The 16,586-nt window shown below is 37.3% G+C and overlaps 1 protein-coding gene across 1 annotated transcript in view; it reads left to right on the top strand.

The window, feature by feature from the left end:
- The window catches only part of LOC104857336 (disintegrin and metalloproteinase domain-containing protein 32), a 96,575-nt gene that overhangs the window by 52,348 nt on the left and 27,641 nt on the right, over window positions 1–16,586 (top strand). The window contains exons 15-17 of the mRNA XM_010617166.2: window positions 1,488–1,686; window positions 14,386–14,494; window positions 15,505–15,688. Of these exons, the coding sequence (XP_010615468.1) occupies window positions 1,488–1,686; window positions 14,386–14,494; window positions 15,505–15,688 (492 nt within the window). The remainder of the gene's footprint in view (window positions 1–1,487; window positions 1,687–14,385; window positions 14,495–15,504; window positions 15,689–16,586) is intronic.

Below are 16,586 nucleotides of genomic sequence, written 5' to 3'. Positions count from 1 at the left end.
GTTTTAAATAATGAACGACATAATAAATTCATAGTTAGATTTCTGATCTTGTGAACTTGTTGGATTTTGGAACCTCTGCCTAATGCCACCATTTTCACTAATTTAATGCTGTTGTTTTTGATGCTTGATTGAGTTTAAGCCTTGATTGTAGAGCTCTTCAAGACAGAAGATCTCCGGTGTAAAGGGCAATTATTCTTTCTTTTCAATATTTCTGTCCCAAATTCACTCTTAAATGAAAATGTTATTAGTGGTTATTTTGAGTAGCTGTACATAGACAGTTGAAAGACAGCAATTTTCCATACCAGTAGGAAAAGTAACACTCACTAGAGTAATATTTTCCAAATAGTACATGTTGTGCTAAAAAGTTTAAACTGAACATGTTATTTAGAGATCATTTGGCTGAATAATGACATTTTAGTTTTCTGGTGAAAATATTCACTGCAGTTTCATTTTACTTTTTTGTTCCTCTAATATACTGTATTTGTAACAAATCCCCATGTGAGAATACCTCTGCTGAACTACCAACAATGGGCCTTGTATTACTGACTGCCCTTGAGCAATGCTTTCACCGGGTTTTGTTTTGTTTTTGGTACCGGGGATCGAACAGGTTTCATGTTTTTTAAACGTGTCATATAATTGCGTCCTAACCTCTGTAAACTTTGTATCAACTTGAAATATAAATGATGACATATGAGCTAGATGCTCATTTAAGATTCTGATAGAAATAAAGGAATAAATAAAAAGTTAATGGACTATAATATAACTCAGGAGAAAAATTATATTAGGGCTCTTTCACATAGCTCCGAGAGTTAAATTTTTTCTTTATTCACTCTTTTCCTCCATTCATTCTAGGTCATTTGTGTTTCATATTTGTCATATAAATGTTAAGTATTGCACATTTACATTTGTAAATACTTACAAATTGTAGTAGTGTGAGTAGGCGTGATTGCACAAGCCTGTAACCCCAGGACTTTGGACCTCAGAGATCATAGGATCACAAGTTCAAGGTTAGCGTGAGGAATTTAGTGGCATAGACGCTTAAAATAAAAAAAGGTTTGGGAATATAGTTCAGTGGGAAAGCCTTGAGTTCAATCCAACAGTACTGAAAAAAAACAAAAAAAACAAAACCCAAAAAACCCAAAACTGAAAAAAATCCTGAAGTTGCAGTTTATATGCGTATATTTCTTTGGAAATAGACCTAAATAAATATTTTCACATAACTTTTCAAAGCTAAAAGTGTCCCTTCCCTTCTTGTCCTGAAGATACAAATAAAATTTTTTTCTTCTCCTTTTGCTTTTATGTTTATTTTATCTCTCATTTTAATTGATAATAATTTCCCTTTTAATGATTGGTGTAATGATTTATATAAAAATATTGACAGATATTTATGAGTTAAAAGTATAAATGTCATAATTTTGAAAGAAATATTAACAAGTACAAATATTACATATAATGATTTACTCTTGCTTTATATTTTCATTTATTAGTTTTTACAAGCAGGTGCTATCTGCAGATCCATTCAGCATCCTGAATGTGATATTCCTGAGTACTGTAATGGAAGTTCACATCACTGTGGACCTGACATATTTATAAAAAATGGACATAAGTGCAAAAATAATTCATATATTTGTTATAATGGAGACTGCCATGATCTTAATGCACGTTGTGAGAGCTATTTTGGAAAAGGTAATACATAAAATAGTTGGCCTTCTATATTTCTACTAACATTAACAAAGGAACATGAAATATATATGTATATTTACTTTTGTGTAAGATTTGTATTAATTTTTCCATACTTTTGACATACAATTGACAAATAGAAATAGTATGTCTTTAGATCTATGACTTGATGTTTTGATATATGATGAGTTGTGAGATAGTCACTACAATCTAATGAAAATATCACTTCATATGGTTACCACTGTTTTCCTTTTACAAATCTTAAGACCTGTTTTCTTAGCCAATTCCAAGTAAGCAATCCAGTATTATTTATCACAGTCACCGTACTCTGCTGTACATATCCTGAACTTAGTCATTTGGCATAATTGTCACTGTGCACCTCTTGAGCAATATATTCCCATTCTTGCCCTTTCTCTGCCTTTGAAAGCCACTATTCTCTCTGTTTCCACAGATTGGAGAATTTTACAGTCCATATATACAGGAGATGATGTAGTATTTATCTTTCCAAATCTGGCTTTTATTCAGCATGACATCTTCTAGGCTGATCTATCCATATTTTCATGAAATAGCAGGATTTCTTTTTCTAGTAAGGCTGAATAATATTTTGGTGTGTAGGTAACTTTATGCCTTACCAATATCACAATTTTATTCATTATTCTGTTGGCATTCAAGTTGTTTTCAAACCTTGGTTATTAAATGCAGTGTGAATGTGGGTGGATGAATATATCTTTTTGAGATAATGATCTCAATTCTTTGAATGTGTGTCCAGAGTTGGGATTCTGAATCATAAGGTAGTTCTATTTTTAATTTTATGAGGAAGTGTTTTTTATAGAATCTATACCAAGTTGTATATATCCAAAAACAACAATGCACAAGGCTTATTCTGTACATACTCGCCAATACTTGTTAACTTTTGTCTTTTGGTGATAGTGATTCCAGGGCTGTGAGGTCAGATCTCACTGTCATGTTTCTTTAGTATTAGTGATTAGTTATGTTGAACAGGTTTAAAAATACCTGTAGGTAATTTGCAGCTCTTCTCTGAAGAAATCTCTATTCATTATCTTACTTATTTTTCAATCAGGTTATTATTATTATCATCGTTACTGTTGTTGTTAATGCTATTGAGTTGTATGGGTTCCTTATAACCTAGGAGAATAACCCCTTAGAAGACAGTCTAAAATGTTTTCTTGTTGGACTTTTACTCTCTTCATTGTTTCCTTCACTGTGTTTAAAGGAGCTACTAGCCTTCATACCCTCACATACTACAAACCGAATAAAGTCAGTTATATATGAAGAATGAAAAAAATAGCATCAGGAGACCTCAAGGGTACATTGCAGAACCTAAAGTAACACAGAGGTGCAAAAAAATAAAAGACAATAGTTACACAGATAGCACTGCTGCGTAGAATACCTGAAATGTCTTACGATAGCTATGAATGAAGAAGGGAGGGGGTTTTCCGTACCAACCACTCAGAAGGGACTGCTGTGGCCTCCAGTGAGCTGCTCTGCAAAAGACAATGGGATCTTTTGCCATGGAAGTCACCCACAACTACTTTTCACCTATGCCCCTGTAGAGGGAAATGTGTCAGCGCACCCATCCGCTCCCCAAACAGCCACTGCTGAATGCCCCATTGATCTACTCTATCCCTGCAGCTGCCAACCTCTTCCCCATACACAACCTAGACCTGAAACCATGGCGCCTCTTCCAGCACCCACACTGCACGCTCCAGGTGTCTAAGCACTTCCTCAGAAACTTAAAATGTACATTTGCTGCTGTTTTCATGCCAGCACTGTGCCCATATTGTCCATATTGTCTACCTCCCAAACTCTGGAATACAGCAAAAGTTTAATGCTCCGGGACCTAGTTTCTTATTGCTCCAAACTATGGATTCCTTCTCTGCAGCACTCCAAATATCCAACTTGTACACATTTAAAGCACAGACTTGGAAAAATAGCCTACTGCCTTTATCTGGAGTTGTGGCACCTTGTGTGTCATGCTCCAAACTGTGAGCAAGGCCTGTGTCTGTGCTGCACACAGCAGACTCACAGCTCTGAGGGTGCACAGACACTGAAAGTGAACAGATGGAGAAGGCATCCGTGATGTAATAAAGAAGAGGGCAATTCAAGATCTGACAATGGTAATCAACTATGTAACCAACAACAGAACACTGAAATGGATGGAGCAAGTATCAATAGATAAGAAAGAAAAGAGTGCTATATAGTAATAGTGAGGAATCTCAATTTATCACTTTTTTAAGTAACAGAGATCAGTAACAGAAAATCAGTAAGGAACGAGAAGTTTAAGTGCACTTCCTACCAAATAGACGTATCAGACAGGTACAAAACATTTCATCCAGTAGTAACAGAATATGTATTCTTCTCAAGCACATACAGAACCTCCTTCAGAAGTGCTATGTTAGGCCACAAAGAAAGTTGAAATCACAGTATCTTTTCTGACCACAGTGGTATAGAACTGAAAATCAATATCAAGTAGAATCTCAGAAAATTCTAAAATAAATGGAAATTTTACTACATGCTTTTGAACAACCAATGGGCCAATGAAATTAAAATGGAAATTGGAAATAAAATAGACAAATGATACCAAAACATGGTATGAAGCAGTCTTACAAGGAAAGTTTATAGGAATAAACGTACTCATCAAAAAGCAGAACAATCTCAAATAATTATCCAGGTAATATACCTCAAGGAACTAAGAAAGAAAGAACAAACTAAGCTGAAATTAGTAGATGGAAGGAAAGAATAACAACAACATAAAAAGAACCAGACACTGGGTTTTTAAAAAAAGGTAATAAAATATATGAAATCAAACGACTAAGGGGCTGGGGATTTAGCTCAGTGGTTTGGCACCTGCCTCGCAAGCACAAGGACTCTAGTTCGATTCCCCGTACCAAACAAAACAAAACAAAACAAACAAACAAACAAAAAAGACTAAGGAAAAATACAAGGTCTAAAATAAGGATACATTACAACTAAAAATACAAAAGATCAGAAGAGATTTCCATGAACAAATTAGACAATCTTGAGAAACTAAATTATTAGAAATTAAAAAAAAATTTAAATCCTACCAAGACTGTATCATAAAGCAGAAAATCTGGACAGACCAAGAATGAGTAAAAATATTAAATACATAATAACACTTTTCAATCCAAAGAAAGTCTAAGACCTACCTGATCTTTGCTGGATTGGCCCCATATGATTGCATAATGCTTTCTGTCTTAATTTATAGATTTTTACCTTGTCTGCTGTATCTCATATAAATATAACTTTCCTTGCTTTATTTTTTTAGTTTTTATTTGCACGGCATATCTTTTCTATCACATTAGTCTCAATCTGCGTGGGTCCTCAGCCCTGGGGCGAGTAGGCAGCACACAGTCAGCCTGGTTTGGATTTGCTCACTGTGTCCTCAGGGCCGGGCCTGACACTTCCACGCGTGTGTTCGGACCAAAGCCACAATCCAGAGGCCAGCCTGTTGCTCTAGTGATCCTGGAGCCTGAGCCTGCGGGGTCTGGCCGGGTGCCGAGATGGCCTGGCGTCTGCATCTGCTGTGTACGCCTGGATCCCGAGTACACAGCAGCTGGTCTGGTGCTGCAGTTGGCCCAGAGCCTCAGTGCATGGGGAGGCCTGGCTCCTGGGTCTGTGCGGGGACTCTTGGGAGCATGTGTCTCTGTACATTTCCTTCTTAACTCAGATTAATTATACGAATTCATGGTTTTCATTGTGACGTTTCCTTACAAGCACGTGTGTGCTTTATTGTGTCCATCCTCCCCACCACCCTCTTCCTCCTCCCTCTCCCCACACAGCCTTCTGCCCCTTCTTAGAAATCTCTTTATTTTTTACTCTCAAAGTACAAGATAAAACGTTTAATACTTAAATTTTGTTTCTTGCTTATTCCTGTCAACATGACAACCCCAGTTCCATCCATTTTCCTACAAATGACACGATTTCCTTCTGTCATTGCCTAATGCTGTGCCTATCTATGATTTTCTTTATAGAGTCACCTAATGACGAATCCACTAATTCTATTCATTGGCTACTTTGGAAATTACTGCAGTACAGATCGGGATGCAGGTGTCTGTTATATGCCGACTTCCTTCCCTTTGGGTGTATATCCTGGCACGCTGTAGCTGGATTGGGTATCTTCTCTTTGTAGTTTTCTGAGGGTTCTCCATGCTGTTTTCACTGTAGCTATCCTCCCTCGCGTTCCCACTAACAGCATGTGAAGCATCTTTTTCCTCTACACACTGGCCAGACTTTGATTTTTTTTTCAGTAGCCATCCTGACAAAGATAGGATAGAATCTCAGTATAGGATTGGTTTACATTTCCCTAATGGCTAAAACTGTTGAGAAATTGTTTGTATCTTACCGGTCATTTGTACATCTTTTGAGAAATGTCTGTTAATTGTTTTCCATTTGATGATGGGGTACTTGTTCTTTTTCTATTAAGTTTTCAAGTGCTTTATGTATCTGGATTATATATTAATTTTCCATTAGATATTAGATGAAAAAATTCTGTTTCAGTGTTTTAATGTCTATTTCTCTGCTATTTCTCATTTTTGTCATGCATATTCTTTGTGATATTTGAATCGTTTGTCCGAAGCTCATAGCTCATTGTTTTCCTTTGAAAATCATCTGTTTGAATTATATGTCAGGCATTTCCCCCAGTTTCTTCTTCAAGATTTCTTGGTAGAGAATTATCACATTCTTTCCAAGATGTCATTCCACCTTGTTCTTCCATGGTTTTTTTATCCTATGTTAATATTTGTACATCTGCAGTAGCAGCTGCCTCTACGGACTTTATGCGATGGTTATGCCCTACAATGCTTCTCCTGGTGGTGTGCCTTATGGAGACAGCTGGAGGTGCTGCACTGGTATTATTTCCAGGGCGTGGAGTGCTCAGCTGTCATTTCTGTCAGCTTTTTAGGGGAGGGCTTCTCTGGTGGAGCTGTACAGGTCCGATGGTGACAGCAGTCTCTGAAGCTATGTGGCTGGCGCTGTCACAGTGAGCCTCAATGGCTATGGCACTGCACTGTTGCCAGTGGACTTGAGCACTTTTCAAAGCATGTAGCCTTCGAAGGAGGCTTCACCAGCAGTCCTCATGCAGTGCCCATCAGTGTCTTGAGTCCTGTGTGGGCAGCTTCTTAGGGCCTTCAGGGTTGAACTTTCTGAAAGTAGGTTGTCTGGCTGCTTCCGGGGACCATGGGTGGAGACTTGTGTGCTTTCCAGGACCTCAGCAGGCTGAGCCAACGTGCTTCTGAGGGTTAGCAAGGGTCATGAGTGGGGCACTGTCACAGCCAGGTGTTTGTAGGTGGTGGGAAAAGCCACTCTGCAGGCTTCTGGAGTAGGGTAGGGAAGCTGGCTGTTTCTTGTAGGGCTCTGCAGCCAGTCTGCTCAGGGTGAGCTGCTCCAGGCCTTGAGAGGGCAAGAGTGCTGTCCATGTGTTTCCCAGGGCTGTAGGGACTCAGCAGCTAGAGACACCTGCCCAGTTTCTTCACAGGATCCTGGGTGAGTGTGGTGTCAAGTTGACAGGATATAGCAGAGGCCTGGTTCGTCTGGGCTTGTTCTCCAGAGCAGCTTAATGGTGTGGTAATCTGGGGTCACTCTAACCTCGGCTCAGGGTCTGTGAGGGCTGTATAGGTTTTTGTAGGAATGAATGCTTCAGGTGACCATGACATGAGTGTGTGTGTGTGTGTGTGTGTGTGTGTGTGTGTGTGTGTGTGTGGTACCAGGGATCGAACTTAGCACCTTTTGCTTGCAAGGTTGGCGTGGTGCCACTGAGCTAAATCCCCCGCCCCTGGGGTCTCTTTCTTGCCTTTGACATGAAAGGAAACCCCTTTCAGTTCAGGGTTAATTTTTATAGACAAAGTAGCATGACTCTCTTCTTCATAAGGCCATGGTGTATCTCTGTGGTCCACAGTGTCTCTGCCTCAGCCTTACCACTCTGGTGCTCTGCTCAGCTAGTGACATAACTATGGCTTTTTAAATTTGTTTTGGTCTTTTGTTGTGGGGAAAAATGTGCCTGAAAGCTGTCGTCAGCCATCCTTCTGGCATTACCACTAGAACAGTTTTGCTTGGTATTGTGTCTTTTGACACACTTCTTCCGATAGCATTTAACAACACCATCGCACTGTAGAATGGCTTCCATTCTTACTGGTGACAAGTTATGTTATTATTCTTAATAATTAATATTATTCTTATTATGTTATTTTAATTTTTATTCTTTTAAAAATTATTTTTATAGTCTTATTCTATTCTATTATTATTATTTTGCCCCAATTTCCCATTACTTTTTTGGTCATTCTTACTGAAATAAGAATTTTAGAAATTCTAAATTTGTTTAGAAATTGTTTTCACTATTTAGAAAGTGCCCTTTCCCCTCCACTTACTTTTTGCTGTTCTCTTTATCCTCTGATATGACTAGGAATTATTATTGTTGTTTTTGTTCTCTTTAAGATGCTTAATGTTTATTTGACTTTTTGAATTTCTTGCATTTTTTTCTCATCGAATTTGGAAAGTCTGCGTCTTTGTGTCAGGTATCTCTCTTCATTTATCTCTCCTGATTTGTACAAACGTGAGGCCACTTGAGATTAGATACACATCACTGAATCTCTAATCTTTCTTTGAAACAATTTCCTGTCTTTATTCCTCATGGAAGTTTTCTTCTGCAGTACCAGTTCTTCTACTTAGTTCTATAATTATTTTTTAAGGCATTGTAAGAGTGCTAGACTACTTGATTTTCTGCTATTTTTACGCTTTGCCCCTTCACTATTGCTTTCTTGGCACCATTTTTGCACGTGGGAGGACGTTGTAGGATGTCATTTATTTTGCATTTCAGAATCTTCCAGATTTCAGTCTGTTCTGGCTCACATCATCATGCAAGGCTTAAATGATTCATATTTTCTCTCTTCTCTCTCCCTCTCTGTTGTTTTTTTTCTTTGAGAGGACGTCTCCTTGCGTACCCCAAGCTTGCGTCAGTCTCACAGTGCTGGAATTCTAAGTGTGTGCCACTGTGCCTGGCTCAGTCCCTTCTTTATGGCAGAACGTTCTTCCATTCCTTCGTATCTAGGTGGAGTACGAAGCTCAGGTTAAGAAGATGCCATGACTTTTTGCATACATGAAGGCCTTTCTATCTGATATTCAGATCATTTAGGTTTTCTCCAAATATAAAAATATACATTTACCCTTTATACATTTTTTTGTTGTTGCTATAAAGGGAATTAACTGAATTTACAGGATAAAAATGTCCTTTTTTAACATTTTTTAAACCCTAACCACAAGAAGAAATCATATACATGGCCTTTTCACATTTACTGTAGCTAGTGAAACATTTCTTTTGACCTCATTTAAGCGACTTGTTGGTCTTATGACCTACTCTACTAACAGGAGACAGTCACATGTACCAAAACTTGGGTTGGCCTGTTTAAGGTTCACTGTGGGATCATTTGGGAAACCACAATCTGTGCAGCTGGGGTGATGTCCTAAAGGATTTATGTATGTTTTGCAGCAATGACTAATACCCTCTTTCTCCTTTAGAATACATAGTTCTGAAATCTGAAGATATCTCACTGTTATACCTCAATGTATGATGTATAATTTATAACTCAGTGTATAATGTATAATCTCCATATATGTAACTTTGGACTTGTTTGTTTAGAAATATTAAATTCCAAGGGAATGAATGTTTACACTAAGATCACTATATTGGAAGTTGAGTCCATTGCGTGGCTCTTTGGTTTTGTCATGCTGCTATGTCAGTAGGCAAAGAAAATGGTTACTGTACTGACTCATTTTAATTACAACAGTAATTTTTCTTTTTTTGGTTTTGTGAGACAGGGTCTCCCTAATTAGTTCATGCTGGCCTTGGACTGACTTAAGGTGACCCTCAGCCTCCCAAGTTTTGGAATTTCAGGACTGCACCGTCATGCCCGGCAGAAGACTGTATTGGCTGCTGCACACTGTGGTAGTGTTGCAAGGCCCCTCCCAAAGGGATTGGTGAGGTGAGGGCCTTCTCAGAGCAAAGAAAGGCAACATGGCACGTAACTGTTCATAGATGTGTGTGTGTGTTCTAGTACAGCTCTGTGATGTAGACTGTACCCAATCAGGCTGAGGTATATTAGTGCATTACTATTTAAAAGAGAGAAAGACAACTGTGTGAACAGTAAAACTCCTCCATGATCAGGGCCCAGCCTTCTGGGTATTGGCCTACTGAGCCCTTGGCAGTACTAATAAAGTTGCTTCCTAGAACACTCAGTATCTGTCTGTGCTAGACTCCTGACATGCTAGAAAGGACTACATCCAGATCACAGTGTATAACAAAATTACAGTTAGGGGTTACAGATGAGGTGACTGAACACTCATATCTTTCAGGAATGAAAGTATGAGCCACCCCACTGGGTACTTAATTCACACTAGCCACTGGTGCTCAGAGCAATATGTAATATATAGTGAAATAAAGATATTTAAAGTGTCATGAATTCTTCACAGAAATGAGGACTGTGGAAACTGAATATTTGGATTATATGTATATTAAGTAGTTATTTTTTTTCTCACTTCTTTCCTCTATTCCTGTGTTTGAGGAGTTTCAGTGGAGGTTTACTTTTATCCTTTAGAAGGCTTTGGTTTCAGAGAGTCCTAATGGTGATCTAAGGGGGAATAGACGTATCTCCCAAACCTACTAGATATCTGAAACTCAAGCTCATGTTCTCTAAAATTGAAGAATGAATTCTAGGAACAGTAGAGATCAAAAGTAGGAAGATTTATTGAGAGGATAGCTTTTGTTTAAGAGAGACAGAAGAGGGGCTGGAAAGTGGGTTGCCCACCCACCTCTCTTTTCAAAGGTGTGTTATAGCAAAGCCATGAGGTGAGCCGGGTACAAAGTTGGACAAAACTCAAAGACCCAGTGGAAATTTACAAGGTGGACATGAGATGGCACAAAACCATGACCAACCAATAAGATTACAAGTGCAGTCACCCAGGTAATATTGATTAAATGGGGATAAAATGGCAAAACAAGTAACATACAAGGAATTTCCCACTTAGAATATCAATCACTACTATCTCTAGGAGAAGTAGTCCTCTTTTCTTTTTATAATGCTGACCAGTGAATGTGCCTCAATTATTCTCCATATTGGCTCCTTGCTGTATTGGTTCCTGGAGGGCTGGCACCTTGAGGACGGGGACCGTGAGGGCGGCCTTGTCTAACTGCGTATAATATATCTAAGTAACTTACCTATCTACAATAGGAGGATTATGGTTGGAGTACAGGAGGAATTAATATCACCAATGATTGTCAGAATGGCTGGAGGGACCTTGAGTTTCCCTTCTTTAGGGAGAGAGTCTTCAATGAGAATTTCTAACATGCCTCTATTTTCTTTATTCTTTCATGATATCCTCTTTTTTTCTTATGTTTTATGCTTTCCTTTGTGTAAGTGTGACATGGATTTTCTTCAGCTGTGTGGCGATTATTGTTTTTATATTTATCATTGGTAATAAAGCCTTACTGGTTTATTAAGAGAATAGTCAGTATGACTTTCCTTTACTATGGAACAGTTTAATTTTTTGCAGTAGGCATCTTCTTTGAATGGAAGGGAAAACAGTAACCTCTGTTTATAAGAGGGAGTATTTTGACTACCTGGTTTACTTTAGGGTAAATATGCAGGAAGCAGTAGGCAGGCCAACATCTTCAGAGCTTTTTCTTTAGGCTCCAATCCATAAAACATTATGCATGTTATTTACCCTCTAGAATAATTCTACACTTTAAGACTTGGGTTTATGCTCTCAGTCTCTTGCTTATAAAGGAACTGAGTTTGTAGAGTAGCCATGAAGCTTTTATATAAACTACTTGCAGTTACACCAGATCTTCCCTCACTGTTCTTCCAGCTCTTGTGTATAACTTTCAGACAAGAAAATGAGTGGCTCCTACTCCTGCTGCAAAAGTTTTTAGTAAACGTGCATATTAGGGCTTCCTCTCCTCTTAGTCATTATTGTGTCTTATCTACTTCACATTTTTCAAAAATATTAACTTTCCTGGCGTATATCCCTACTTCTGTACTAATGATATTTTAGATTCATTTTCTTTGTTTCTTGTCTTATTAATTTTAAATAAAAGAGAAATAAATTAATGTACTTAGTATAGCTTCTTTGTACATTTGTTGACAAAATGTATTGGATAATGTTACCATAAGAGATAAAAGCATCAGAAATTCTCTTCTGTAAATTATTTTCTTTATCATGCAGAGCATATGAATTCATTTAGTTGATATTTGGCCCCAGATTTCCAGCTTCAAGGTCTGGCACACATTTAGAATTCTGATATAAGAGGTGCATCAGTACTATTTACTCCTGCATGATTCTTTTTCAGTTGCTACATTTATTAGAAAGATAGGTACAAGAGAAAGGAACTACAGCTACCTAAAAGTGGTTCTTGTGCATTTTGTCTAAGCTAAAGTAAAATGTTTTAGAATGTGCTATTGCAGAGTCTCATAAAGGCAAGGTCAAAATCAATAGGAAGTTCAAAACTCATGTAACAGAAAATACTAGTTGAATGTTATTATTCTGAGTTTGATATGAGAGATTTCATGATGAGTGCTTCTTAAATGTCCATACAGTTGCTTGTGTAAACAGCCAATGCTGCTGAACAAGGCACCCACCCTAAACTCTTCCCTATCTTGGTCAATAGATGAAGTTGCCTCCCTAAACCTCACAGTTCTCCTGATCAGTTTGGGGCTCTGGGTGGATTTACCAGGCCTTTCTGTTATTTATTCAGCTGTGGCATTTCGTGTAATATATTCTGTATGGGACACGTATTCCTAAAGTGTGGTGGAAAATTTCTCAATAGAAATGCATATATGGGTCATGGAATGGAGGAGATAAAATGAAAGTGTGCCCATCGTTCACCCTGGATGTTTCTCAGGTTATGTTTGCTCAGTGTCTGCTTGCCTAACCTAGTTACATGAACATAACCAGTAAATGGGAATATGAGAAAAAATTTTTAAATCTTTGTGTCTATGTGTTCTGATAATAATAGGAAAGTTGCACTACTAAAATGGAAAAAGAGGGAATGGGTATTGAGGAACTATTGCCAGTTTTTGCCCTATCTTTCCTCTTGTATTCAAGATATACTTTGTAATAGTTATGCCTCACTGTAGTAAGTACATTAATTTAGAGGAGGCAGAGAGTATAAGGGATCAGAGCATCACAGTCTTAGTGACGCTGAGAAACAAGATTTCACAGTCAGATACAGTTCCATCTTTATATGCAGATGTAGTATTCATTCTTAATATCTATTAAGACTGAAGCCATGAGAAACAGTTCTGCTCTCATTTGTCATCGTTCATTTGTAGAAAATTTAAATTCGTTCCACCTGCAAGGTCTTTGAAAAATGTGGGATTCATATTTCTTCTTTTGATAAAAATATTCAGGGGGCTGTGAAACAAACTAATGAGATTTCTGAGTTGGCATTAGAAAAATAATTTGGAAAAAGTTACAAAGGAATTTATTTCCAACATTATTCTTAAAATAATCTCTGTGGCTTTCAGTAGAACAGGTATAATTTGTGTTGGTGTTCCTGAATACGAATGCTAAATTCCATCAGGAAGATAAATCCTGGGATATGGCTACTTAGAGTATTGTTTTTTAAAAATTTAATTCAATAAACACTCATTTAGGACTCTCAATAAATGAAGCACTCTTCTTGTACTAGAAATATACTGATAGACAACAAGAAGTGATTCTTATTCTTATGGAGTTATATCCTAGTGAAAGGAGTAGACCAAAATGATACTAATAAATGAGTTATCAATCACGAAAGTATTTCATAGTGGTGAGTGTTGTGATAACAAAACCCACACGAATCAAAACAAAAAACAAGTAAAAGCTAAAAGCAAAAACAAACAGGGTCATAGGACAAAGTCCTCATGAAGGTGAAGCTGCTTTATATACAGACTTCAGAGATGTTTCTCTCTGAAAATGAAATTCTAGTAGAAAATTGAACACTGAGAAGGAGGCAGTCAAGTGTTGATTTGGGAAAGAGCACTTCAGGCAGATAAATACAGCCAGTTTTTTTTTTTTTTTTGATACTGTGAATTTGGTGTGCTTAAGGACAAAGGGCAGCATGGCTGAAGTGTAGTGGGTGAGTGAATCAGACTGAGGAAACATCATGATCAGAGAATGATTTTATTGATTTTCGGTTTGATGGTATACCAGTAGAGATGGGTAATACTGAGACCTGTTTGTTGTTGTTTCTAAAGACCACTGAGATTTCCATCTTGGAGAGTTATGAGGAGTAGAGAGTGCAACTGGAGAGCCAGCTGGAAAGCAGCATGGTAGAACAGTGGCCATAGGGAAGGAGAGAAGAAGCTGTACTCGGGTTAGTGCAGGGAAGCGTTGTCAGTAAGACTTGGAGAGGCTGCTGGGGGCAGGTATGAGGGGCAAGAGAGACATCGAAGGCGAGCTCTCAGACTGAACAGGAATTTGTGCTGACTGGTCAGCCTATAAACCGAAATAAAGGTATCTGTAATAATAACTATGAATATGAATACCTTCACTTTACGTTCTCTTCAACAACCTCAAATAAAACTTCTGAGTTGAGTAATGGAGAAGAAGGTAAGGAAACATAATATATGACAGCATAGAGGAAGGTGAAGATAAATATGTGTTTTAACTGAAATATATTTCTAACTTTGACAGGTTCAAAAAATGCTCCATTTGCTTGCTATGAAGAAGTAAATTCTCAAGTAGACAGTTTTGGGAACTGTGGGAGGGATCGATCCAACCGATATGTGCTCTGTGGCTGGAGGTATATTGTACGCACATCAACGACATTCTAAGCCTCATTTTGACGTTTTGTTCCTCTTTAGTACGTTCATTCAGTGGTTGCAGGTATCACTTGTGTATGGAAGTGAATCTCAAACCAAAATTTTGAGTCTTATTATTTTTCTTGTACTATAAAATTTTATCTATTTTAAAAATATTTTTGTGTACAGATGATCATTAAGCTCCCAGATCTAATCTAAAAATCAAACTTTTAATACCCACTGTACTTTTTCTCTCCAGCCATATTGATTTCTGCTTACTGAAACAGTATTCCCATCCACGTGGTTGCTTGCCCAAAAAGAAACTGCCAAATGTCTATAAAATGAGCTCAATTTCTCTTCCTTTAAAGAGCTAACCCTTACACATTTTTACTGGTTTCTCTTAGAAATCTACTATGTACCAGATAGTGAGTTCAACAGTAGTTAGCAAAGCATATTCCTATACTTCTGGAATTTGTAAACTGGTAAATATACAATAAAATTTTAGGCCTCCTCAATCTGTTAAGAAATAGCTCACTCTTCCTCCTGAAAATTTACTGATTTGTGAGTTTTGACTCAGACAGTATATTCTCTACGAAGTTGTCTATAACTGTTAGGTTAGAGTGCATGTTTGTCTTAAATGTCAGTAAGGATTTATTTCATTTTTAGCACTTTTAATGGAATTTATATCATATTTAATGCCAGACTATGAGGTCCTTGATGGTAGAGGTAACAATCTTACTCATTATTTTGTTCTATGGGGGATATAAAATATTGTAGTGAAATTATTTGCCAGGAAATATAGAATCTACACAGTGAATAAACGGCCACTAGTACCACTGAAAGATAAATTTAGATCAGCGGATTTTTAAAAATGTCAACATCAGCGCCTCACAGTTTTCCTAAGTACGTTGGCATAAATGGAAGGACATTTATTTTTGTCAAAGTAAGCAAATAGAGGCATTACTCATAAATACCTAATGTATAATAACCATATAATTTATTATGCTTGCAGGAACCTCATATGTGGAAGATTAATTTGTACTTATCCATTTCGAACTCCTTATATTCAGCAAAGCATTTCTGTAACTTACATTTATGTACGAGATAATGTATGTATCAGTATAGTCAACACTTCAAGTCCTAGAGGCCAGGATCCATTTGTGGTGAGAAGTGGTGCTGAATGTGATCTTGGCAGGGTAAATAGTTTAAAATACTTTTTAAAAATATAGTCTTATTCATTACTTTAATCAATATTTTTGTATCAAATTTTAATTTGCTTATAATTTTTATGTAACCCTAAGTATTTGAGAAAAATTGGTAATTCTGATCTCTGGGTAGTAAGAAGAAATGGAATTGTTTTATTTGCTTTACAATTTCAGTGTTGTGGAAAAAAATATCCAAAGTATATTCGACTGGAGTGGGGAAGAGAGAACTCTTGGGAATATACTGTAGTTAAACATTTTATAGCATGTAAATACACTTTTCTTCAAAGAAGAAAGAAGAACCAAAACTGCTATATACATTCAATGCAATGCCAAATGAAATTCCAAAACTATATTTCACAGAACTAGAAAAAAAAATCCAAAAATTTATTTGGAACCATAGGAGACCTAGAATAGCAAAAGCCATTTGACGCAACAGACACATGGCACCAGGTGTAACAATTCCCAATTTGAAATTATACTACAAAGCCACTGTGATAAAAACAGCATGGTACTGCAAAGAAACAGACCTGAGGATCAGTGGAACAGACTGGAAGACACAAAAACAAATGCAGATGTACTCAGCTACCTCATCTTTGACAAAGGAGCTGACCATCCTCAGTGGAGGAAAGATAGCCTCTTTAATAAATGGTGTTGGAAAAACTGGATGTCAACCTGCCACAGATTAAAATTAGACCCTTATCTTTCGCCATGCACTAAATTAAAATCCAAATGGATTAAAGATCTAAATATTAAAACAGAAACATTAAACTTGCTGGAAGGTAAGTTAGGCAGAACTCTGGAAGACATTGGTATAGGAAAAGACTTTATGAACAAATCCTCAGTAGCACGGGAACTAGCAGATAGAATCAACAACTGGGATCTCATCTTA

This window comes from Fukomys damarensis, unplaced genomic scaffold (genome assembly GCF_012274545.1).
Source record: "Fukomys damarensis isolate Sample0158 unplaced genomic scaffold, DMR_v1.0_HiC HiC_scaffold_18, whole genome shotgun sequence".
Lineage (NCBI taxonomy): Eukaryota > Metazoa > Chordata > Mammalia > Rodentia > Bathyergidae > Fukomys > Fukomys damarensis.
Note: the sequence above shows the minus strand (reverse complement) of the source record. Positions and strands in the feature narration are given on the sequence as shown.